We start from the raw sequence: 23,592 nt of genomic DNA, 5'->3' as shown, positions 1-23,592 counted from the left end.
GACAGCCCGACTCGGAAACCATTTTCATTTCCATTGCTTAAACCAACCAGTGCAAAAATCCCAATATGGCACAGGATATCCCCGCCACAGACCCCGCTATCTACGCCCAATACGAGGCCAAGTGGTCAGCGCTCCCAGACAGCGCCGATGCATGGCTAGCCCGAGCTCGTGACGTCGCAGAGGTCCTGGCCCAGGATGCTGCACAACGGGACCAAGAGAATAAATCACCGCGCGCTGAGATTGTACTCCTCAAGCACTCGGGTCTATTGAAGCTCTTGGGTCCTAAAAAGTACGGCGGTGGTGAACAGCCCTGGAGCGTTGGGTACAAGGCGATTCGGGAGGTTGCTAAAGCAGATGGGTATGTATCGATTATTTGGGAGACTATATTTATGCCTGCACATACTGTACATTGGATGGTGCGCTGACTGCTGCTTGCAATAGTTCTATCGGTATGCTGCTGGGGTACCATCTTCTATGGTCTACAACCGCGAACGTCGTCGGCAGCGAAGAGCAAATCGAGCGCACCCATGAGTTGATTATCTCGAATAACTACTTCGTCGGTGGTGCGGTGAATCCCCGTGATAGCGATTTGAAGATTACCTCCGATGGCGACGATATCGTTTTCAACGGGGCGAAGTTTTTCAATACTGGTGGTGTGGTCTCGGATCTCACGGTGCTGGAGGGCGTTCTTGAGGGCACTGATGGTCATATCTTTGCCTTGGTTGAAACGCGACAGCCTGGTATTCAGTTTGCGCACAATTGGCACAATATCGGTCTTCGTTTGACCGAGTCTGGTGGCGTTAAGATTGACAATGTTCGTCTGCCGTGGAAAGATGCGCTTGGCTGGGACGACGCCTCGAAGAAACCGCGCGAAGATGTTCTGTTGACTCAGTTCCCGACATTGCTTCTGCCGACGTAAGGATACCGCTACTGCCCGGGTGTTTTCCGTCTTGCCTAACCTGATTTTGAATATTTAGTATCCAACTAGTCTTCAGTAACTTCTATCTCGGAATCGCCCTCGGATCCCTAGATTTTGCCTCGAAATATACTACAGCTACGACCCGACCCTGGCCCTTCGGAGTAGATGTCAAGGAATCCGCAACGGAAGAATTCTACATCCTCGAGCGCTACGGAAACTTCTTCGCGCATCTTCGGGCTACCGAGGCACTGGCCGATCGGGCTGCCGACCAGCTCACGGCAGTATACACCAAGTATTCGGGTAACCGACCTTCGTTAACGGCCGAGGAGCGTGGCGAAGTGGCCGAATGGGTGGCCAGTGTCAAGGTGGTTACCACCGACGTCGGGCTCCGAGTTACATCCGGCGTGTTCGAGGTGACGGGGGCTCGAGCGACCTCGTTGAAGGTCGGACTGGATCGGTTCTGGAGGGATATTCGGACACATACACTTCATGATCCGGTGGCGTATAAGAATCGTGAGTTGGGGCGGTATGTGCTTCATCGTGAGTACCCCGCGCCAACGTGGTATACTTGATACCCGTAGTACTAGGACACCCTAGCTAGGGATGAGAGGCAGATGGTGATGGAACAACAGCGTATTTAAGTTTGAATGAATATATTTCCAAATACCAAATCATCAATGTAAAACCCCGCGAGTTCCGTGAGAAGTCCGGGGAGTGTCAAAAAGCCAACCCCAAACCCTTTAAAGTGGGTTGGCGATAAGCCCCGCCTGATAGCCTCCAGTTGGACGCGGCCGATCCGAAAATTTTTCCCGATTTTCTGTGGGCGAGTTAACTTCTCCCCTCTATACTCCCCTGTTCCCTTTTTCCCCTCAGCAATTTGTTCCTTTCAGCCTTCTCTCCCTTCATTTATTTACCAACCGCCAAGATGGTGCAAAAGTTCTATGTCACCTATAACCAGGTATGCTATGCTATGCTATGCGCTGTCGCGCAACCCCCCTCCGCGCATACATCCGAGTCTCTACCATGTCAAATCGAACCAGGACCAGGGCCAGTCAAAGTAACCATACTGGGAAGGTTTAAGCAGGGGGTTGAGTTGACTTGGAACTTCTCCGCACAAATGCTAATCGTGTGTTCCACTCAATCTAGGTTCACCAGCTCTGCCAAAGATCCGCAGATGCTATCCTGAAGGACTTCCACCCTCACCTTATGATCGCCATCGGCGGTGGTGGTTACGTCCCTGCTCGTATTCTCCGGTAAGTTCTGATCATGGGTCCCGCGAATGCGATCGGCTCATGCACACACCCACACACACCCACACTTTTCCTACGACAGAGAAGCCGAGTACTTACACTTCAATTTCTATAGTTCCTTCCTCAAGCGCGCCGGTGACCCCAACATCCCCATCCAGGCCATTGGTCTGTCCCTCTACGAAGATCTCGGTCGCGGCGATGCCGAGGAGGTCCCCGGCACCAAGGTCACCCGTACCCAGTGGCTGGACCTGAGCTCCCTCGAGATGGCCAACTTGATCGGCAAGAACATTCTGATTGTCGACGAGGTCGATGACACCCGTACCACCCTGGAATACGCTGTCCGTGAGCTGGAGAAGGATGTCGAGATTGCCCAGAAGCAGCTTGGTCGTGAGGGCGAGAAGACTAACTTCTTTGTCTTTGTTCTGCACGTGCGTACCCCCACATTTGTCTTCCCTCGGGATGTTTAAAGAAACTCCATACTGACATCTCTTCCCCCTCTTAGAACAAGGATAAGCCCAAGAAGGGTGTTCTGCCTACCGATATGATGGAGAGTGGTCGCTACCATGCTTCCGTTACTACCGAGGATGTCTGGATCTGCTACCCTTGGGAGGCCAAGGATATCGAGGAGCACGATGCTCTCGCCAAGGAGAACCCCATCATCTAAACAGTTTTCCGTTTTGCATAGTGCGAACTCTTGCATAGTGCAAACAGCATTCCATTCTGCGCGGCGCCTTTTGATCCCGTTGGTGGCTTTTCTGGGCGAAGTCTTGTTTTTTGGAGACTGTGACCTACTTACCCCCCTCCCCGGTGCTTATTATAAAGAATGCTACCGGGGTTTGTTTAAATTTACGATATCCTTTACGAATCTAGAAAAAAAGTTATATTCTTATTACAAAGTTACCGGCTGCTTGCTTCCTTCAACCATACGGCTCGCATAATATAATTTTCATAGAGATGTCTTCTTCACTCCACGGCGGAATAGAATAGAGCTTGAATATTCGTCAAAGGGTATCAAGTGGATTGTATATTGATAACAAAATAGCAATTAAAGAGTATTGTCGTGTATTATGGAGGAGAGGAGAGGAGACCCTTGCATGCATGCATTGCATTGCATTGCAGAGCGTGCGGACAAGCTCCCTCCTCCTTCGCTGCATTTAACGCTCTGATTGCAGACGGAGAGACACGATTGATTGATCCAAATTCCTCGATGTGACTTTGGCGCATTTAGTCGACATCGATCTTGCCCTGGCGCAGCTCGACCTTGGCCTGTTCGATCTCCTTCTGCAGCTCAGCGTGTGCCTCGGGGACGTCGTTGAAGGTGAAGATCGCGACTCCTAGACGGCCGAGGAGGTAGCAGCCGAAAACGATGACGGCCCAGAAGGGGAGCTGTAAGTAGAATTTTCGTTGTTAGTGTTTATCTTGAGGTAGGTGTGCAGGGCGCGCGCGGCAGTAGCGGAGTCGCAAACGTAACGTAACTTACCACGGGGAGGATTTCGGTCTGGATGGTCTCGTTCAGGGGGACGAGGCCGAGGTAGGCAACGAGGTAGAGCTGGTCGTATGTTAGAAATGATTCTCGGTGTGTTTATTCTGGTCTTTTGTGTGGGTTATGGCGGAGCTCGAGCAACGTACAGAGGAGACAAGGAGGACGACGGAGACGGTTTGCTGAGCGCGTGTCATGGTGGCGGATGTTGGCGAAATAGGGTGGGATAGAATGACAGGAGAAAGAGTGAAGAAAGAGATCCGATCACAGATCCAGATCTAGATCCAATTGACCGCAAAGAAATAGAAATAAAGGAGAGACGGGGGGCCGGGTGGAGGTGATGACGGGGGAGCAGAGGCCAGCTTGACTTGCGCGGGTTAGCAAAGGCGGAACTCCAGGCGGAGTAAGAGTCAAAACATGGGGGACTCAGTCGCATAGTTACACCACAGGTCATATGAGGAATGATGGGAGATAGATTAGGCATAATCTGACTCTTCTCTTTTCTCATTATTTTCTATATTTTTTACTAACTTTATTCATTTTACCGGGTACCCCAGGTGTACAATGGTCAATCCCTCCCTGAACTACCTATGGTCCACATGGCTGCCTGAATCTCCCCTCAGGCAGCACTCCCGCTCTCCTCGCCAGGCCCGCTTCATATATGCATTAGCTTCGCTTCCCTGTCAAGAACCCTTGACCAATTCAAGTGGACCCTCTCTAGCTAATCCCTCCCCTCTCCACAAACTTATCTCTAGTCGGGAAGCGAGCCTCCACCACTTCCAGGCACACGGTCGGCAGCCTGGCGCCAGAATCAAAATAAAAATGGCTTCGATAGATACATCTAATGCCTCTGTGGCACTAGCAGGTAGCAAAAATGCTAGCCAGCAATCAGCAGCGGCAACAGCTTTCGGGTTCAAACCTTCCATTGAGGAGGTTCTCTCAGATTTACCAGAATCATCTGGCAGCTCCAGCTCCAGCTCGCTTCCCCTGCGAAACTCAGAGACCCTCGCACAAGACGAACAGGAGAAGATGTTCAGCGCCTTGAAGAATGTGCTCGACAATTTCGAGCCTTCAGATGACTCGGAAGCACCCGAAAGCTTTGATTTGAAGGAGCTTCAATCGTCCCTGGAACAGGCGGATTCGGATGCTCGCCGTGGTGAGCGAAATGCCGGGCCGTTGCAGAATGTGCATACCATCCTTTGCAAGCTGTGGTCCGTCAACTCGGGGCTTCTGAGCCAAGCCGCTGAAGCTCTTGCAAATGGGAGCCGTGACCGTGAGTCGAGTCTTTCCAAGCTGAATTGAAGCGCTCAAACTTTGGCAAAGATGCAATTCCACTGACAGCATCTAGCTTCCTGGCGACTCCCGATTGGACAGTCTGGGATTTTGAAATTCTTCCTGGATGTCATTGCCTCTAAGGAACAAGTCGAGACTGGCTTATTGCTTCATTCTTTGCGTTTGATTGGCAATTCTTGCGCCGATACAGGTATGTTTCAACGCTGGCAGGAATTATCTCTGAATCCCGGGCCTGATAACAATTGACACCGTCCCATTCTAGATGAGAACAGAGAGATTGTAGTCAAGGATAACTATACGCTGGCTATTATCCGACACTTCTTGAATCCGGATATTATACATGTGGCCATCCCGGTGATCTACAACATCTGCATGGACTATGGTAAGCATATTGTCTTTTTCTCAACCAATCTGCGAAATTTATTAATAGGGCCGATATAGAACCTGCTCATTCTCAAATGGCCGCAAATCGGGCTGCGTATATTATCTTGAGCTTGCTCAAAGATGGCACGATCCCAGAGAATGATGCTCTGCTGGGCTTTGCGTATGATTTGATCGAACTCTCCTCTGAACAAGGTATGAAATATTGACCCCTGATATTGGTGTTTCCCGAACTGACCTCGGAAAATGAAACAGCCGCAGGGGTTGAAAACTCTCCGGATGGCATCATTTGGCTCATTCTGGAGCTTGCTTTGAACGAACACATCGTCTTCGAGCAATACTCATCTCTGGTCAATTCCCTGTCCGCATATCTGGACAAGGAACGGTTCCAGAACGCTTGCATCGTAAACAGCATGGTGGAAAAGACCTTGTCTGTTCTAGAACGGTCTTTCTCCATTGAGATCGATACATCCTCGAAAGAGGACGTGCAAAATATTGCCCAGCTCCGTCTGAAGATCAACACGTCTCTGTCCGAAGTTTCCGCCTCGCCATTGTTCGCAGAGTATTACCCTCTTGACTCAGAGCTCTCAAAGACTCTCAAGTCTTGGGTCGTGGCCGATGAGGACCAGCTCCAAATTTGCGCATGCGTCATGCTAGGCAATTTAGCCCGTTCCGACGAAGTTTGTCAGACAATGGTGAACGATCTCAAGATCCACGAGGAATTGATCTCCGTATTGAACAGTGATGACGCCCGTGGTGCAGTCCTTCACTCTGTACTTGGATTCTTGAAAAACCTCGCCATCGCGGACGAAAATCGTCTTACCCTCGCGCGGGCTGGGATCATTCCTGCTGTATCACGTCTGTGGGCCTATGACTCTGTTCCGCAGGTCCAGTTCTCTGCTTCCACCATTGCCCGCCAAGTGATTATCTCGTCCGTGGAGAATATTGCGCGCCTACTGGCTTCCCTCTCTGAAGACCCTGACTCCCCGGCTCATCAACGAACCTACCTTTCCTTGCTCCTTGCACTTTTCGAAAAGACGGACTCAGCACCTATCAAGACGGAGATTGGTCGCACTGTTGCCTCTATCTGTCGCACTGTCAGTCCCAAGGCGCGAGACGGAGATGCGGAAGCATCTTCGCTGCTGGAAAAGCTTTTCAAATTGCACGAGGGTGTTGCTAATCCAGTTGGGTCTATGATTACACAAACGCAGTGGCCAGTCGTTCGAAGCGAAGGGTGGTTTGCGTTAGCACTCATGGCAACTACCGAGTCGGGTTGTGTAGCAGTAGTGGACTGTCTCGATAACGAAGAAGTAATGGAGGTTTTGAAGACGACTATGGCTGGCAAGCCCCCAAGCTCAGAGGAGGGCACAGAGACGAACCAGACTCAAGTACAGAAGGACTATGGTAATGCACTTGTTCTACTGCAGGCACTTTTGAAGAATGAGGTCAGTCACATCCCCCACCCCCTGGGGAAAAACCTGAATATTTGTTATTATATATGCTAATTGGTGGATAGTCTGGTGTACTTCCAATCGGCTATAGGGAAACCATGGAAGATCTAGTGAAAAACCACGCTACACGCCTTTTGGATGGCAGCCAGAGCCAGGACACTTCATGATAACTTCGAGGTGCATAGAGATGAATATAATGAGAAAATAAATGAGTGATGTAAACATGCATTATAACTTGCATCATAAAACTATCCATGCAATATGTTCCCGGTAGATGGGATGCCCTGCTTGGATATACTCCCGCTCTGACTGGCTGCGTCCAATCGGCGATAAGGAAACGCTTATCTAATCGGCGATTATGTCATCCGTCGCGATGATCAATTTTCTCCCCGATCTTTTATCGCGCGCCGACAAATCTACTTTTCTACCTCGACAGATTCCAATTTTCTATTCAAAATGGGTTGGTTTTGGGCAGACTCGCAGCCAAAGGTGCCTGTGGCACCGCACCCAATTGCTTCTGGGGCCGCTATTCCCGTACGTCTCCTCAACATTGACAGATATCCAATTTACGAACATCTTCATGCTGACCCTTATCAATAGCCCGGATGCCCGATGCACGAGTCACAACAGTCGAAACCCTCAGTGCCCGCCGTTGTACCTCAGAAGACGGAAATACCCAGCAGCTGTCCTATGAAGAAATCCCCCGATTCCCCATTCTCTTCTGCGCCCAACTCATCCACCCCGGAAACTCCGCAACCTCCTCCGGCGGCGCCGCAAAAATCAACCTCCACCTTATCCAAACTCAACCCACTGAACTACATGTTCGCCTCTATCTCGCAAGAACGCGCCCCGAACCAGACCGTCGACCTGGGCGTTAATCGTGAGATCTCTTCCATCCCGCGTGGTGACTCGGAGGGAAATTGGGAGTATCCCTCCGCGCAGCAGATGTACAACGCGATGTTGCGCAAAGGTCATACCGATACGCCCCAGGACGCGGTTGAGTCAATGGTCGCCGTGCACAATTTCCTGAACGAGGGCGCTTGGGATGAGATTATTGGATGGGAGCGCACGTTCGCTAAGGGTCTTGGAGCTGGATGGGAGCGGTGCCGTCGGGGTGAGGAGAACCTTGCGTTCAACCTTATGAAGGAGGACGCATTGGGCCAGGTTGATGAATCTACTGAGCCCCGTTTGATCCGATTCCAGGGTCGGCCGCAAGAATTGAGTCCTAAGGCTCAGTTCTACCAGGCTCTGGGCCGAGTTTATCCGTCAATGTTTGAGTAAGCTATGCCACGCTGCTTTCGCATGAACCTACTTGTAAGATATATGCTAACATGATTTCCTTTGCTTTCTAGGACAAGCCCTCCTTTCGATCGTCATGACTGGTTCGTGCAGCGTCGCACGCCAACCGGTTCGAAGGAAGTTCGTTACGTGATCGATTACTACTCCGCACCCCCCGAGCCTAACGGTGAACCGGTCTTCTACCTTGACATTCGTCCTGCATTGGACACCCCCACTGCTGCTGTTGAACGGCTCATGAGATGGGGCGGTGATGTTTGGTGGAAGGCTAGCGGAGGTGTTGTGAGAGAACCCGGCCATGCTCACCCTCAGGCATGAACATGCAATTCGACCAAAGCAACTTGTTGAGCATTTTGATGCTCCTCCCCTCCCCTCTCCACACTGTACATTTATAGACATGGCACAGGCGTTTTTCATGGTTTTGTTGGACCATTTTCTTTTTTATTTCTGCCCCCTGTTTTATCACATACGTGTCTTAGTATTGCATTTTCATTTTCATTTTCTATTTTCATGTGCGAAATGATAATGTTACCAAGTGATGGGATGTCTCGCCATCATATTGGTTGGATGGAAGATCTCCGATATTCGCGTTTTTAGATTGGAATATGTAAATTTATTTTCAACTCATTTGATCGGATCGGCCTGAGCGACCAAAATCAGTATAAGTAGTCTCTGAATGAATCGCTTCGTGTCATTTGAATTATCGTATCTGAAAGGAGAAATGCGTATAGTACAGAAGGGGGAGTCTCTATGTCTAGATGTTCGGCGACAGTTGATCATACTTAACACAATGTTCCACACTCTCTATGCTGGCCTGCAGCAATCCACGAGCTTCGAGGCCAACCCAGACCCGAAGCATCGAGGTATCACCGGAGCGAACGGTCTGTAGGAAAGTGGAACCGGAACCTAGCTGTCGAAGGATGGGCAGGGCACTATGGAAACGTGTGATTAGCGGGTGTTTTCACAATACCGAGTATGTAGAGCTGAATACTAACCTCTTGAAAAGATCTAGATCGGGATTAAGGCTTCGTCCGATACCTTCAAGTAGGAGACAAGAAATAACCACATTGACAAAGTCTCCTTCAAACCGGACATGATGCCCACGCACCATGGTCAATACCTCGCTCAGAACGTCACCGATTTTGATATTTCCCAATGCGAAGGTCCGAGACTTGATGCTAAGAACGAGATGCTGCATTTTCAAAGCAAAGATCTCCGGATCAATGACTTGCTCTGGTCCACGGCATCGTTCCACCATTAGATGACCTGCCCGGTAACCATCGAATTCAGCAATTGCTCGGAAAAGATCCAGGAAATTGCGTCGATTCTTGTCATTCAACTGAGTCACTAATCCGGTATCGATAAAGATGAGCTGTGGGCGATAGCCTTCGTCATTGAGTTGCGCTAGGGCGGATTCCCATGTCTCGCTGTTTCCGATATGCGGGCGTAATCGAGCAAGTACAGCCTCTGTCACGTCAACTTCAGCTCGTGTAGGGGCGTCCACTGCTCGAGATTGCTTGCGAAGAGACAGATCCAGTTCACTGGGTCGGTAAAAGCGGACCATAATATTTCCCGGGTGAAGATCAGCATGGATGAAGTTATCAATCAATAGCATGTGCAAGAAGGCATCCAGTCCTTCATTTGCGATCTCGTGTTGATAAACACCGCCTCCCGTTTCGAGAAAGGTCGCGAGGGGAATTCCCTGGGCAAATTCCTCGACCAGGACTTCACGGGTCGTGTAGTCCAGGTATGGATACGGGAACCAAGCCGTTGTGCGAGACTTGAATTTTTCGCGGAACATGACCAGATTGGAAGCTTCGATTCGAAGATCTAGTTGAAGTTTCATCATTTCGCCAAATTGCTGGACTTCATCGGGAAAGGACAGCCAATTCATTGTGGGAATGGCATTGATTAAAGACGCGAAGAATCCCATGATTCGAAGGTCTCGGTGAATCATCTGCTCGACTCGGGGATGTAGGACTTTGATAGCCACGTAGGAGGAAGGGACACGTTGAGGTGAGCTCTTAACTAGAACATTGATGTTCTTCTGAACCTTCTCGCCCAGTGTGCTGGGTCCTAGCCCGAGCTCCTGGTTGCTGGAGGCTAGGCTAGGCTTGAGCCTTGCTTTGTACACCTGTGCTATAGCTCCAACGCCAAGAGGCTCTTCTTGGAACTCCTCGAATATCTCTTCGAATGGCAGGCCATTAAAGGCTTTGCGAATTGTTTTCTTTGTAGAACGCAAGGAATGGGCTGGTGCATTTGAATGAAGCGAAGACATTATGGCGCACATCTCTGGAGGGAAGATATCGGTTCGTGACGCGGCCCATTGACCCAACTGAAGACGAATCGTGAGCAGAAGTTCATTTATCATGGTGAAAGGAGGTATTTACCTTGATAAAAGCAGGACCAGCGCGCTCCATGGCTTTCACCATAAAACGGTACCACCACAGGGTTCCAGAACGCGCGTTGTTTGGACCCTCAACCTCCCGACCTAGCCATATTACCGGCACAGTGATAACAACCGGTACAAATATCGCAGCGAGGTGAAGAAACCGAAATCCGGTCGCAATAGGGTCATAGATATACCGGTACCAGAAGACCCATACTGTTTGACAGACTCTCGAGAGACCCCGCGCATCTGCGGCAACTGCTTTACGAATCTCATCGCGCGACGCCTCCAGCATCTGCATCTCTCCAGTTATATCGCCTCCACCCGAGTCCTCCGCCAGTTTGAGGAATGCGCTGGGCGCGAGGGCAGCCATCACCAGCCCGCCGATGATCGGGCCCGGGCCCCGGCCCCGTTTCGGGGTGTGTTGAACAGGGAGTCGCCATGATGTTGTAAAATGGTGGCGCGGAATACGCGGCAACCCGCGGTTGAAACAAAATCGCCTGAGGAGGACCGTCCTCATGATCTGTATTGTATTTTCATGGAGGACGCTCTGCAAGTATGTATGTGAAGTGGATGTGAGGTGGAACTGAATTGAGGATCGCGGACAATGGGAAGCGCTGATAGCCCCGATAAGCGGCACGTGTTACGATGTCATCGTAAACAATCTCGGAACTTGGCAGGCCGAGGTTGTTCAACAAGGACAATCAAGTATAGAGAATTGATTGATTGAGATCATAATTTAGAAGACTGAATTAGGGTGGGAGTAATGAGGAAGGGCCATCATATCCTGAGGTCCTGAGGCTGTATCTACATCATCTCCACTGCTAGTATATTTGCAATGAAAATAGTATCCATACTAACAACCAAGGAGAGCAAACAGACACTCGACCTCTTAGCACAATAATGGGAATGATTAAGACAAATCTATTGTCTACACCTGGGCAGATATATCCAGCCTCATGGATACTACTAACTAGTCTGATCAACTTTCAATTTTCCCATTCGAGCTTCCGCCCAAATCCGAATCCAGCAACTGGGTCCTCCACATTCCAGTCTACATTCCTCAGCGCCACCCTTTATCCGTTTTCTTTCTCACCTTGCTAATTCCGGGCTTATCGAGTCCGATCGTCAAGAAAACTCCTACCAAAAGACCGAAGTCGACATTGAAGAGCACAATGGGTCTCAAATGCACCCCGCTATATCCCCGAAACCCCGTTTTCAGGACAAAGAACTTATTGAACGACGCAACACGGCAACTTTACCGTGCATTAAATGAGACCATGAGTCCCCCGACGCCTGGGATGGCTTTTTACAATCCTCCATCTCTCAAAGCACCCTCTAGCTTGCGACCCACTTGCTCATCATTATGGGTCGCCCACTGAATCTGGACGATGTCGAGTCCAACCAGGACCAGGATCAGAATCAGAATCGGTCTCACACTTGGCGCGATTGGATGATCGTGTTCACATGGAGTATCATGGGCTATCTAGCTCTTATCATGACCGTCATTGGCTATTTTGATCCGTCACTTCTACCCGTCGATCCAGCAGCGCTGTTATTCAACAAAGATATCTCTCCGTTTTATGCATTTTCGCGCGGGGGTCATTTCTCCAAGCCGTCAGGCTTCAAGATCGTCGCATTGGTTCCGTTTAGTAACCATGAGCACACTTCGATCCTAGAATGTTATTTGCAGGTAAGGTTTGAAATCTACTCAACTTCCTGGGAAGGTTATGCTAAACAATTTGCAGAAAAATTTAATTCACAACCACGGCTTCCTCGACCAGGTCGTTTTTATTCCTCAAACGAACGACGCCACCAGTCTACACTGGCTCAATTCTCTCGTCGAAGAAACATCCGAATATGCAATCTCGCCAGCTGGCAAAGACATGGATTGGAAATTCGCCCAGGATAACGTCATGTACATCCGCATCGACGGGGACGTCGTTTACATGGAAGACCATACCATTCCAACAATGGTCAAAACGAAGCTAGACAATCCCGACACCCTCATGGTCTCTGCAAACGTCGTTAACGAGGGCGCCCTCGCTTCACTACACAGTCACCGCGGAGTGTCTCTCCCTTATATGCCCGAGCTACAGCATACGAGCCAATCGTCCCGATCAAAGTCTCAACTCGAACACGATTGGCGAGCCTCGAGTCTTCCATCGTGGACAGGACCATCAGACTTCAAGGTTCGAAAGGATTTCAAACCGCCCTTCGAGGGTCATAGATGGCTACTTCCGCGTGAATCGGCAACGGATCGCGATCCGATCGCGGGCTCGGTTTATACAGACACAGGACCTAGTATGTCCGACTGGACGGTTGGTGCCCAGCAACACTATTCCTTCTTGCACCATCTTGAACTTGATAATTTGGATCGGTACAAGTTCCCGCTATGGGTCAATCCCACCGAGCCTGTTACTACGAACTTTGGTTGTTTCTGGGGTAAGGATACCCAGACCCTTCGTGAGGTTTTTGGGCATAAATCTAGTGAGGAGCTCTATGAATCTTGGACTGGGTCGGATGGAACTCGGCCGAATATTACTATTGATGGTAAAGGGCTTGTTTCGCATTACTCGTCTCGACAGGGAGTTGAGGGGTTGGACTCGACTGATCTTTTAGAGAGGTATCGAGCTTATGCGCAGGAGAGGGTTTGTCGTCAGCGTCAGAAGAAGCCTCGCTTGGAGGTTGATTAGATCTGACTGGCTAGATGGCTGATTCGGGGAAGGATGGGTGTTTAGACTTGTATATACTAGAATCCTGAAAGTTGGATAAAGATAATGCACATGACTAGTAGTTCCATACTATGCTATTGCCAAAGCTTCCAAGGTTTCCATATTCTGATCTCAGCTTGCCAAATATCATAAATTGGCTTTTCTATAGGATTTTGCTCTACGTACAACTGTCAATCGAGAGTATTATATTATGGCAAGTCATCGAGTATCTTATCATGCTTCCTCCGCGGGTATTACATAGCCAGACATAGCTTCCTCCCAAACACACCTCCAATCTTCATCCTGAGTTCCAGGAACGAAGAAATAATCAGCAATTATCCTCGAAACTTGGTCCCAGCTGTGCCATTCGCAAATCATAGCGACACGAGCTAACCGCTCGACAAACCATATCCGCTCACGATGGCCAATGGATCCTCGAGCTCCAATGAATAATGCCCAGGCAAACAGATTGAAATTTTCTTTTGGCAGATGAAGAAGACTCGATATCTTGCAGTTGCCGACAGCTTTAACGAGGTGTTTTGTCAGGGCCCGGCCAAGGCCAGATGAAGGGGGTGAAACGATCAGGAAATTATTCAAAAAGCAGATTGCTGCTACGCGTGCGACTGCTTCGACTGGATGGAGGCTTTTTCCTGGGTTTTTAGGGCCAGGTTCTCTCTCGCTGTCTCCATATATGTAACTTAAGAGTTGATGTTCTGATTCACAGTTGAGGATGCGGAAGAAATGGTGATCGGAGGGTTCAAGTTCGGAAGATTGTGTGATGGCGACGCCGTAGAAGATGACATCTCGAATGACGTTCAGTATTCGGATGAGGGGTGGGCTGAGAATGGTGTTGGCGAAGAATCCCAAGCCAAGCTGATGTAAAGATGAGGAAGGGGGTGGTCGAATTCGTTGTTGAATCGCTTTGGGAATTGGTTGTGCGTCCCAGGTCAGTGGGAACACGGGTTTGACAAGCAGACCGGAGCCAGCTTTGACATCAGAGCTAGAGAATCTTTTAGCGGATGCAGATTATTTTCAATGTTAGCGACCAAGTCAGGTTCTACATACGTGATGATGGCTGTTAAAATAGAAGCAGATCGAATGCTTTCACCTCTAATTCCGCCACGCAGCTCTACCATGCGTCTGAGACCTGTTAAGTGAATTCGGGCTTCATCGAATAACCCAGCAATTAACTGTGGAAAAATCATAGATTAGACAGTGAGGCTTTGAAGTGACCTTAAGCTCATAGATTACCACTTACTGAACCAGTCAAAAGATTCACGATCGTGTCAAATGCCTCATTGGTCAATGCTTGTGTAGGATCTCGAACTTTCACATTCATTTCTCGAATGCACTTTGCTTTCATGATACAGTAATCGGGATCATTACCGGCTTGCTTGTCGTCGGGTCCGATGAGCGTGGAATCGAGATGACTGGACGACAATGCCGCTCTATGCGCAGCGCACATACTCATGAGACCGAAGAAACTACCCGGATCTGAAAAGGAAGAGCGGACCATTAACTCGACTTCTTTAGTATTTTGACCCTTGACCTCATTTGGAAAGGTCACTGGGACAAATACCGATTTCCCTAATTGATTCGTTTCGTAAGTTCAAGTTCCAGTCCGTCGGGAAAACCCTGTATGTAAATAAACACCACCTACAATAGTATAACAGATGTGCAACCATGGCAGGGAGTTCACTGGTTCCTGGCAATGTGCAGAAAGGATCGAGAAACCATGAAGTAGGCAGTAATCCCGGTTCTGGATTCAAATGGGGTTCAAATGGATAGCCTGTGGTCCACTTAGTAGGACTCCTGCGGCGATATCTGCTAACAAATTCTCCATGTAGCTCTGCTTCATAGATAGATGATTGGCCGGAGGATTCGGATGCCCTCCTAGCAGCGAGGACCAATTTCTGTTCTTCTTGAGACTGCTCGTATTGAGATTTCGTGTTCACTAGCAGCCCACTTCGACTTTGACTTTCCCGTCGTGTAGTTCGCTTTAATCCAGCGAGTCTCTCCCGTCGGCGGACATCGCGCATCACATGGGATCGGATGGCCTTGCGAGCATTGACATCTTTGATTCGCTTGGACGTCAAGTCATCATCATGATCGATAAAAGTAAAAGACGGCTGGTCCAGCGGCGGTGCGTTTGGCTGGGATGTGGGATCTGACGTCGAAGTTTAGTACATCTCAACTTGAAGGCTCAGGAATTAAACGCGGGGGTGGGGGAGTGGGCGAGATGCAACTCGAGCAACAAATGAGAATTGATGGGGAAAACGCCTCCAACTGGGCGCCACGCAACTCAAGGGGACATGGACTGGACAGCCATTATAGACTTGAATGCAAATATAGTAGTACAAATACATTGAAACACGGTGCGGCCCTGAGAGCAAAAGCAAACAACGCCTAGGCGCATAAGCACAAAGCAGCACGAACCTGAAATGGAAGCTCGAGCACCCAAAGAAAACGACTGCAGGTGATCCATTGTGGGCCCGAAGGCCAGAGCAAGTGAAGAAACGTAAAAGGCGTGGGGGGGAAGGCTGAATTAGAAGAGAAAAAGGAGTAGTTACGTTGTCAATGCGGGGATTCGAGCGGAGAAGACGCTGACCCGGTGATGACCGGTGTAACGCCTCACGCCGCTCTTTACATGGAAACACAGGGGAATACCCAGGGCACTTGGGCCACGAGATGCCAGTGGGAATGACAATGGCAATGGCAATGGTAAGATATATTCAGCAGAGATAAAAAAGAATAGATAGAATATCCCCATTGGAAAGGAGGGAGTCCCTCCGTGATGCGCCCGGAGATGCCGCAAACCGCTAAACAGAAAAAAAAACATAATGGCCAAAGATAGAAAAGAGAGACACAAGAGCCATGATCACCGCCACCAATAACTTCCAGTGAAGAATCATCCCCGCATGTCGCTGACAAGTCGTGAAAGTAACGCATAGCCAAAGAGCACGGCCAGACCAACCCAAACACGATTCCGTCGCACCCAACTTTGCCCGGCTTCCCGTGCCACATGGCCGCCTTCCATGACTGCCCCGAATCCCGGGCCACTTCCATTTGGTCGCCGACGGAGAGCACTGGTCTCCGGGGAACACTTGATTGGGGCGTTGGGATCGGGCAGGATTTGGCCGGTGGCGGTGTCGATGCGGTGCTCCTTCATCCATGTCCAATTCTCCTGATCCAGCTCTGGCCATTCAGTCCGGAACTTTAAGCCCCCATCACCTGCCTTGACATTGTTGATACCCTTGGTTGTGCGGGCGACACCTGGAGTAGCGTTGGCGTGTGAGCCTCCACCGGTCGAGTTCCACCATCGCGATCGGGCGGCAAGTACTCGGCGTTCGCCTTCTGATGCGCTGACACTCCCCGTGGTCATCTCTTCGCTTGTCATGAATGATAGTAGTCCGATAAGGATTGTGGAAACCTCCCATGCGGGGTTGAATGACTTGGGGTGGAAGTCGGAAATGCTGAGACAGAGGCGAGTGGATGGTTGGAATCGGCCACTAGGTGTGTGCATACGAATCGCAGGAGGGGCGAAAGGGTATTCTGGGGGGGAAAATCAAAGTGCCCCAATATTGTCCATTCTCGTAGGGAGTCCCTGGAGGACCGGTCAGGATGTAATGCCATCTGGCCGGGTGTCAGCGCTGAGTACCAGCAAGGCGAATTCCAAGACAAAAAAGGGCCAAAAAGGACCAGGAAAAAAAAAAGAGTTACATACTCAAGAATGTTGGTTTCCGACGGGTGTGCCACGATAAAGGGCGGGGGGTTCTTTTGAATGCTTTGGTACTCGCGAGTGAGCTGTATACACCCAAGGCTGTTAGAAGGCATGGCTTATCATCATCGATTGGGGTCTGGCCACTCACCCGTTTGAAAGCCGCTTTTGTCGCCATAATCTCAGCGATCCTGATCAAGTGCGCAGAAGGGAATGTAGAGAGGTAAAGCCAAGTCGAGTCGAGTGAAGTGCAGTGAGAGAAAGAAAAGAAACGGACAAAGTGGACAAGTTCAAAGTCCGCAAGCGCAGGCGCAGGCGCAAACCGCTGCCATCGCCCGATGGTCACGTGCTCCCATTGGATTCACGCGACTCAAGAGGATCTCCCCGGGGGAGGTCGCCGATAAATCCTGGTCCATTGCAGTCGTCACCATGTCCTCCCTGTCGGCCGAAGATGGCGATGTACGTGGTATTCCGATGCAATACATGCATTAACTCCCTCAGTTTCGTGTCCGGCCATTGGTGCTAATTTGTCGCGGTAGATCTTCGAGCGCTTGCAACAGCGCAAAGACCCGCAGGTTCTCGAGGAGCAGGAGCAGGCCGTGAAGGAGCGGACACAAGCAATTCTGCAAAAGGCTCAAGCCCGCCTGGGCGAATTGGTATGATTGCCGACCCACCCTATACCATTATGCAATTATGCATTCTCTCAATCCGAATGGCACTTCCTATGGGAGATATTCCCATATCTGGAGCTTGCGGTTGTGGAGCTTTTTCCGAACCCCGGCTAACCGTTGAAACTACTACGATCAGCTGGACCAAAACTCGACTCTACCATGCACCATCTCCTCGGTCCAGGTCCTCGGTGCTCCCAACACTCGCCGTGGCTTCCTCGAGAACGTCCTGAACCCTCTTTTGAGCGAAAATAAGAATCGGCCCTATACTCTTTCCGAGGCGTTGCGGGAGGTATCGGCTATGGCAGACAAGCTTGGGCGATTTGGTTGGTGGTCCTGCTGGAGCTTAGCTGCTATTATGTGGATGTGGACTTTGCCTTTCTAACCTGACTCCAATTCCAGACTTGTTCCATCAGCCCATCTCCGTCCACCTGGACGAGGCTAACAACAATGGCGACCTGCGCAATCTCGATGTTCTGCTGGCGGTCCGCGAGAAGTCCCGCGTGATTCTGAAAACCGGTACCGATCTTGGAAATGCCGAGGGCTCAGCTTACGGAAACCTTCTCTGGCGCAATCTGTTCGGCGGTGCCGAGACTCTCAACCTGAACGCCTCATTGGGAACCCGCACACGATCCGCCTACCAGGCCGCATTCGAGACACCACTCTTCTGCGACCCCGACTTCCGCCTTGAGGTCGGCGGAATTGCTAGCGCTACGCAGAAGTCGTGGGCTAGTCACGAGGAGGTGCTCAAGGGAGGCTGGAGCAAGCTTCGATGGCTGTCCAAGTCCGGACATCGCCACGAGCTGGGCTACAATGGCTACTGGAGACAGATTACCGGCCTCGGCGAGGGTGCTTCTTCCACTGTCCGGGCTGATGCGGGCGACAGTGTTAAAAGCAGTGTTTTCCACAGCTGGGTCAACGACCAACGTGATAACGCGATGATGCCCTCCCGCGGATACTATGCCAAGATCTTCAACGAGGTTGCTGGCTGGGGCCCGCTGAAGGGTGATGTGTCCTTCTGGAAGTCGGAAATCGAGACCCAGGGTGCGATCCCCGTCCCGATCCCCGGTATCAAGGGTGACAGCGGCGTGAGCTTCACAACTGGATTCCGCGCTGGTCTTATGGTCCCGCTGGGCCTGGACTCGAACTCTCGTCCTCAACTCTCCCGCATCAATGACCGCTTCCTGCTCGGTGGACCTACCGATGTTCGCGGATTCCGTCTCTGCGGTCTCGGTCCCCGCGAGGGAGCTGATTCTCTTGGCGGCGATGCCTACGCTGCTGGTAGTGCGAACCTGCTCTTCCCGCTCCCCCGTGTTGGCGTAGACAGGCCTCTCCGCATGCAACTGTTCCTGAACGGTGGTCGCTTGCTGCCGTTGCGGACGTCGCAGAAGGCTGCCCCCGCGACTAGCAGCGAGGTGCAAGACGCGGTGATCTCCACTGTCACCGATTTGCAAAATGGTCTACCTAGCATCGCGGCTGGTGTTGGTATTGTGTACGCCCACCCGGTTGCACGCTTCGAGCTCAACTTCTCTCTCCCGCTTGTCCAGCGCAAGGGCGAGGAGGGTCGCAAGGGACTCCAATTGGGAATTGGCATCAACTTCCTATAGAAACATGTATCTGATTAGAGCTTAGCGAGATCAATTATACCTCTCTCCTTATTTGTCCTTTTACTCTATATTTTATTTAGTTTGCATATGTTTCAAAATAACACCTAAAAATACCAAGCTATTCTTCCGCAACTATTTACGCTCCTCTGAAAGAATACAAATGCATATTGCAGAGTTCACTGCATCAAGAGTACACACGAGTTATGGAGTATGTGTAACTACAGAGTGGGTCGGCTGACTCATCATCCATCAATCACCAAGTGTCCACCTGGAGCTTCAGCTCTACTCCAACACCGCACTCATACCCCGTCAATCTAATTCCTCTTTTCCTCCTACGATTCACACAGACAAATACAACCTGCGCCTCGGATAATCCATTCCTCGCCGCCCACTCGGCAATGGCCCAATATTACCCCCAACAGCAGGGCTACGCACCCCAAGGCTCCGCCCAAAACCTCCAGTTCTTCCCCTCCTCCTACGGCTCTGTCTCCGGCCATACTACTCCCGCACAAGCATCCTACGGCAATAGCGCGGGATTCGGAGGCGCACCGAATCCCTCCGCCCAGGCTTACCCCGTCGGTGGTGGATATGGGGGCTTCGGATCGCCGGCTACGGGGGTGAGTGGACGAATGGGTGAGCAGGGTGGTTTAAGGACGGGTTGGTTGGCGGCGTTTGGAACGGAGGGGTATGATGGGGAACCGCCTTTGCTTGAGGAATTAGGGGTGAATTTTGAACATATTCGGACTAAGGTGAGTTGTTGCATTTGTGGTGGGTTGCTTTTGTGTTCGAACGAGCCCTTGTGTATACTTCGTGATCACGGGGGGGTTTATTTCACACAGTTGCAATACCGTCACGCTATATACAATTACATGAGACTTGCATCATACTAACCTGTCTCATCTCTTCTCCAGACCCTCACAGTCCTGAACCCCTTCGCCTCAATCGACAACCACCTAATGGACGACAGCGACCTCTACGGCGCCCTCCTTTACATAGTCCTATACGGAACCTTCCTTCTCCTCTCCGGAAAGGTCTTCTACGGCTACATCTACGGCGTCGCCGTCTTCGGCGCTCTAGCCCTCCACCTCATCCTCAGCTTGATGTCTCCGTCCGGCTCAACCATGGTGGACACCTCCGATCCCGCCAACTACAACCCCCACCACAAACCCTCAATTTCCTCGGCCTCCTCGGCCGGCCATTTCTCTGCTACATTGACATTTCCCCGCTCCGCCAGCGTGCTGGGCTACTGCTTTTTCCCGCTCGTGCTGACCGCTCTGATTGGTATCATGATTCCCATGGATACATTGTTCGGGTATCTGCTCACCACCGCGGCGGTGGGTTGGTGTACGTACAGCAGTTCCGGCATGTTCTGCTCGGTGGCGCGTATGAGTGGGATGAGGGGTCTTGTGGCGTATCCGCTTGCGCTGTTTTATGTCGTTTTTGGAATTATGGGGATTTTCTCCTCTAGGGGGACGGGATCTCTTGCTGCGAAGACGGGGGCTGCTTGATTCGATGTGAAGAATACCATAACTTAGGGGGGAAAGACTCCCCTTTTTTTGTCATTGATTTTTCCCAGAATTCGGAATGGAATGGAATGGGCTGGGCTGGGACCAGGCGTCTTGTCTGGATTTAACATTGTTTTGCCTTGTCTTCGGGTTGAGAAGGCAAGCTGAGCCAATAAGCTCTCATATCTTATATGCATACGCATGAGCGTGAGGGAGAGGCTACAATACAACGCTACCAGAAAGTAAAAAAAGTCTCGGGTGTCTACTTACTTACTTTCCTCAAAGGTCTTTGCATCTAATATTATGAATTTCACGAGATTCAGTTCAGCCACTGTCTTTGATATATCATTATGCATTATTAGACTCGTCATCTCGCTCTATGTAAACAAAATGCTTTCTGTAAACGGTGAATGGATTAGTAGCTGGACATTTCATGAGCCCCAATAATGGGCTCAATCCCTTTATATATAAAGACTGTTTTGAGTGGTTCGTCCCGTCCCGGCCGCAGGCCTATCGGGGGCTACTCCAGGAGTATCCGAGTGCGCATTCGCGATAGTTTCCCAAAGAAATGACAGCCCATAAAGCAGAGGTGAAGATGGTGATGTCGAAGAAGACGAATGGGCATCACAACAAGGAGTGACGCGGGGGGTGAGGGTGAGTTAATACGGACTTGGGGCGACCGACGAGGCGCCAAGACACGGAGTTGGAGCGGCCGTTCGAAGCCCTAACTGTCCCTTTGAGGCATTCTATATAAACTTGAAAATCAAACCATAGAAGCAGCAACGCCTCCGTCAATTAGTTCTTTCATGAATTCTCGCATCTTATACAAATCTGCAACCCTTACTCCCCTTGCATTATGCCTTCCATGGATGCGGACCCGGAAAAACAAGGTTGCAATGGTATCCTTGCTAACACCGACGACAACGACATCCCTAGGGAGACATCGCCTCGCCCAATTCATGGATGGAAGGTACTGTATTCGGTTCCACCACTCTCTGTGTGCAGTGAAAATTGCAGCTAATTGGCACGCAGTGGGCTATTGCTTACGCCTCTATGATCTCGACAACATTTCTCTTCGCGTTGGACAATAGCAACGTGCGTCCGCATACCCCTCCCACCGCCTTCTCCTCTGATATCAGGCCAGTCCGAGGGAAAGTCTGATACAGCGTATGGGTATGGCGCAGCATGGCTGTAGAAGATTAAGATCTGGAAGGGTGGAGGAAATATGAGGCGATCTTGGCGGGAAGGGCGGGCCCTCCTATTTGTATAATAGTAATTATAAAAGCTGTCCTCCTTTCTTTTTCCTTAGCTTTATTACTTTTTGTTAATACTATATAAAGTTCTACTTATATCAAGTCCTTAGATCCCCTATTTAGTGTATGAACCGCATCTACGGCGTTCTAAAGCGACTTGTTGTCCCCCTCCAGTCTAGACGGGACCTATCAAAGATTTTCGTGTATGCTACCAGCTTGCGTGATAGATTGGATAGTTGCCGCATTGTACTCTTGGCTCATGTTCCGCCAGATTGAAAAGGAGATATACGCGTTCCAGTGATCCTGTCATTCTAATCTTTTCGGCGAAAATGTCAACTGTGGGCAACATATCTTCGCCTGAAGCAATGTTGAAATGGGCATATTATTTTTCATACTTTTGTAATGGAGTTAACGAAGGAATACGTGATAGGTAAATTCTTTTCTATCTAGTGTAATGGGAGAAATAGCCCGCAGGGCAGAAATGGCGGAGTGACTAAGGTTCTATGTTATATGAGACTACACTACTTGCAGAAGCAGACAATCAGACATCTTCTTCCTCTTCTATCCCTAGATCTCCTCTCATATACTCACACTGCCCCCTAGTGGCAGGACCTGGTTCGCAGACAGCTCCCCGCTACATTAGGTAGTTGTCGAGTTGCCATTGGCCGTATTGGATTTGGGTCCGTCTTTCTAAAGCCCTGAGACTGCCTTAAATAATGAGCTATCCTTGGATCCTCGGCCATATTTGGCTGTGCTTCTTTCAAAAGCAGCTTGCTCGGGTTGCGAAGCAGTCTCATGATGCGAAAGTAAACATGTATAAAACGCATCCCAGCTGTTGCTGACCTTCGAGCAGATGGTGCATTGCGGGGGCGCAGCGAACTCTGTCCGAACAAAGCTTTCGGGATCTAATGCCGGATGACTTCGTATGTGGTTTCGTATTTTATCTTTGCGGTGCTTGTTCAGGCCGCATCCGGGTTCCACACAGGTGTACTGGAACTGAGGGTAATGTTGGTCTATAATGTGTCTTTTGAGAACACCTTTATTCGTGGACGTCAGGCCACAAAGCAAACACCCCTCGGATCTAGCAAGCACCCTGGGTGTGGTGGGATGCCGGTTGGCAACGGAGGGGAATTGGTCGTGGGCGAACATTACTTGATGAGCTTTGTTGAGACGGGGAGGAATGGGCTCGCGGCGGCGGCGCGGGGAAGCTTCGGGGATCTGGCCGGAGGCAAAACGATCGGATTTGCGAAGACATTTCGAAGACTCCTGGCGCAGACACATCAGCTTCATCCTGTGGCTCTCGCCCTCTCCGGTCAAGTCCTCAGCCAACATCCGCTTCATTGGAATCTTAGCCTGGGACTCTGCGCCGATGGCAACTGGGTAGATGGGTGAGTTGACCACATTCCGGAGTGGGTACAAATCCTTCGAGCTCATTTTGTGAATTCCAGTCTGCTTTCACCCAAGTTGGGTCTTATTCTGTAGAAAAAAGCGATGTTTCCAGCTACTTTTCGAAGCAAGACTCGGTTTATTCAATGCCCAAACTCTCCGGTGCTTGGGCCGCCATGCAGGAAAACTGGCAAAACCAGCTCACTATGGGTTGGGTATTTGGGATGCTTTATCTTTTCTTGAGGTCATCGCACACTCCCTTTCACTGCTGTCATTTTATTG

General features: G+C 50.3%; 13 protein-coding genes across 13 annotated transcripts; 8 read left to right on the top strand and 5 right to left on the bottom strand.

Annotated features, from left to right (window-relative positions):
* Positions 1-65: 65 nt before the first annotated feature.
* Positions 66-1,491, top strand: N7481_000577 (thermophilic desulfurizing enzyme family protein; the record flags this gene model as incomplete). The annotated part of the gene is made up of 3 exons (XM_057259796.1): positions 66-358; positions 442-915; positions 978-1,491. The coding sequence occupies 3 exons, from the start codon at positions 66-68 to the stop codon at positions 1,489-1,491; spliced, it is 1,281 nt and encodes a 426-aa protein (XP_057127628.1).
* Positions 1,492-1,844: 353 nt separating this feature from the next.
* N7481_000576 (xanthine phosphoribosyltransferase) lies at positions 1,845-2,833 on the top strand (the record flags this gene model as incomplete). Its single annotated transcript, XM_057259795.1, has 4 exons — positions 1,845-1,877; positions 2,066-2,172; positions 2,285-2,597; positions 2,672-2,833. The coding sequence occupies 4 exons, from the start codon at positions 1,845-1,847 to the stop codon at positions 2,831-2,833; spliced, it is 615 nt and encodes a 204-aa protein (XP_057127627.1).
* Positions 2,834-3,393: 560 nt separating this feature from the next.
* Positions 3,394-3,846, bottom strand: N7481_000575 (dolichol-phosphate mannosyltransferase subunit 3; the record flags this gene model as incomplete). The annotated part of the gene is made up of 3 exons (XM_057259794.1): positions 3,394-3,555; positions 3,650-3,718; positions 3,799-3,846. 3 exons carry the CDS (start codon positions 3,844-3,846, stop codon positions 3,394-3,396), a joined length of 279 nt encoding a protein of 92 aa, XP_057127626.1.
* A 625-nt stretch (positions 3,847-4,471) lies between these two features.
* Positions 4,472-6,941, top strand: N7481_000574 (uncharacterized protein; the record flags this gene model as incomplete). Its single annotated transcript, XM_057259793.1, has 6 exons — positions 4,472-4,922; positions 4,998-5,132; positions 5,205-5,324; positions 5,384-5,518; positions 5,579-6,768; positions 6,840-6,941. The coding sequence occupies 6 exons, from the start codon at positions 4,472-4,474 to the stop codon at positions 6,939-6,941; spliced, it is 2,133 nt and encodes a 710-aa protein (XP_057127625.1).
* Positions 6,942-7,230: 289 nt separating this feature from the next.
* N7481_000573 (holocytochrome c synthase CYC3) lies at positions 7,231-8,388 on the top strand (the record flags this gene model as incomplete). Its single annotated transcript, XM_057259792.1, has 3 exons — positions 7,231-7,308; positions 7,375-8,051; positions 8,127-8,388. 3 exons carry the CDS (start codon positions 7,231-7,233, stop codon positions 8,386-8,388), a joined length of 1,017 nt encoding a protein of 338 aa, XP_057127624.1.
* Positions 8,389-8,824: 436 nt separating this feature from the next.
* Positions 8,825-10,979, bottom strand: N7481_000572 (ABC1 kinase family protein; the record flags this gene model as incomplete). Its single annotated transcript, XM_057259791.1, has 3 exons — positions 8,825-9,002; positions 9,066-10,405; positions 10,461-10,979. The coding sequence occupies 3 exons, from the start codon at positions 10,977-10,979 to the stop codon at positions 8,825-8,827; spliced, it is 2,037 nt and encodes a 678-aa protein (XP_057127623.1).
* An 846-nt stretch (positions 10,980-11,825) lies between these two features.
* Positions 11,826-13,155, top strand: N7481_000571 (uncharacterized protein; the record flags this gene model as incomplete). The annotated part of the gene is made up of 2 exons (XM_057259790.1): positions 11,826-12,152; positions 12,208-13,155. The coding sequence occupies 2 exons, from the start codon at positions 11,826-11,828 to the stop codon at positions 13,153-13,155; spliced, it is 1,275 nt and encodes a 424-aa protein (XP_057127622.1).
* A 252-nt stretch (positions 13,156-13,407) lies between these two features.
* N7481_000570 (uncharacterized protein) lies at positions 13,408-15,658 on the bottom strand (the record flags this gene model as incomplete). The annotated part of the gene is made up of 5 exons (XM_057259789.1): positions 13,408-14,173; positions 14,239-14,363; positions 14,432-14,760; positions 14,834-15,340; positions 15,610-15,658. The coding sequence occupies 5 exons, from the start codon at positions 15,656-15,658 to the stop codon at positions 13,408-13,410; spliced, it is 1,776 nt and encodes a 591-aa protein (XP_057127621.1).
* A 423-nt stretch (positions 15,659-16,081) lies between these two features.
* On the bottom strand, positions 16,082-17,069 carry N7481_000569 (ubiquitin-conjugating enzyme E2; the record flags this gene model as incomplete). The annotated part of the gene is given in 4 exon segments (XM_057259788.1): positions 16,082-16,682; positions 16,699-16,806; positions 16,898-16,977; positions 17,043-17,069. 4 exon segments carry the CDS (start codon positions 17,067-17,069, stop codon positions 16,082-16,084), a joined length of 816 nt encoding a protein of 271 aa, XP_057127620.1.
* Positions 17,070-17,320: 251 nt separating this feature from the next.
* Positions 17,321-19,166, top strand: sam50 (SAM complex subunit SAM50; the record flags this gene model as incomplete). Its single annotated transcript, XM_057259787.1, has 4 exons — positions 17,321-17,350; positions 17,431-17,547; positions 17,699-17,885; positions 17,962-19,166. The coding sequence occupies 4 exons, from the start codon at positions 17,321-17,323 to the stop codon at positions 19,164-19,166; spliced, it is 1,539 nt and encodes a 512-aa protein (XP_057127619.1).
* A 398-nt stretch (positions 19,167-19,564) lies between these two features.
* Positions 19,565-20,674, top strand: N7481_000567 (transporter YIP1; the record flags this gene model as incomplete). The annotated part of the gene is made up of 2 exons (XM_057259786.1): positions 19,565-19,915; positions 20,078-20,674. 2 exons carry the CDS (start codon positions 19,565-19,567, stop codon positions 20,672-20,674), a joined length of 948 nt encoding a protein of 315 aa, XP_057127618.1.
* An 853-nt stretch (positions 20,675-21,527) lies between these two features.
* Positions 21,528-21,832, top strand: N7481_000566 (uncharacterized protein; the record flags this gene model as incomplete). Its single annotated transcript, XM_057259785.1, has 2 exons — positions 21,528-21,641; positions 21,704-21,832. 2 exons carry the CDS (start codon positions 21,528-21,530, stop codon positions 21,830-21,832), a joined length of 243 nt encoding a protein of 80 aa, XP_057127617.1.
* A 782-nt stretch (positions 21,833-22,614) lies between these two features.
* N7481_000565 (uncharacterized protein) lies at positions 22,615-23,358 on the bottom strand (the record flags this gene model as incomplete). Its single annotated transcript, XM_057259784.1, has 1 exon — positions 22,615-23,358. The coding sequence occupies one exon, from the start codon at positions 23,356-23,358 to the stop codon at positions 22,615-22,617; it is 744 nt and encodes a 247-aa protein (XP_057127616.1).
* Positions 23,359-23,592: the final 234 nt, after the last annotated feature.

Source organism: Penicillium waksmanii, assembly GCF_028829765.1.
Source record: "Penicillium waksmanii strain IBT 27052 chromosome Unknown utg000001l:1.0-4852451.0:1.0-4856178.0, whole genome shotgun sequence".
NCBI lineage: Eukaryota > Fungi > Ascomycota > Eurotiomycetes > Eurotiales > Aspergillaceae > Penicillium > Penicillium waksmanii.
The sequence above is the reverse complement of the archived record's forward strand: the minus strand, read 5'-3'. Positions and strand labels throughout refer to the sequence as shown.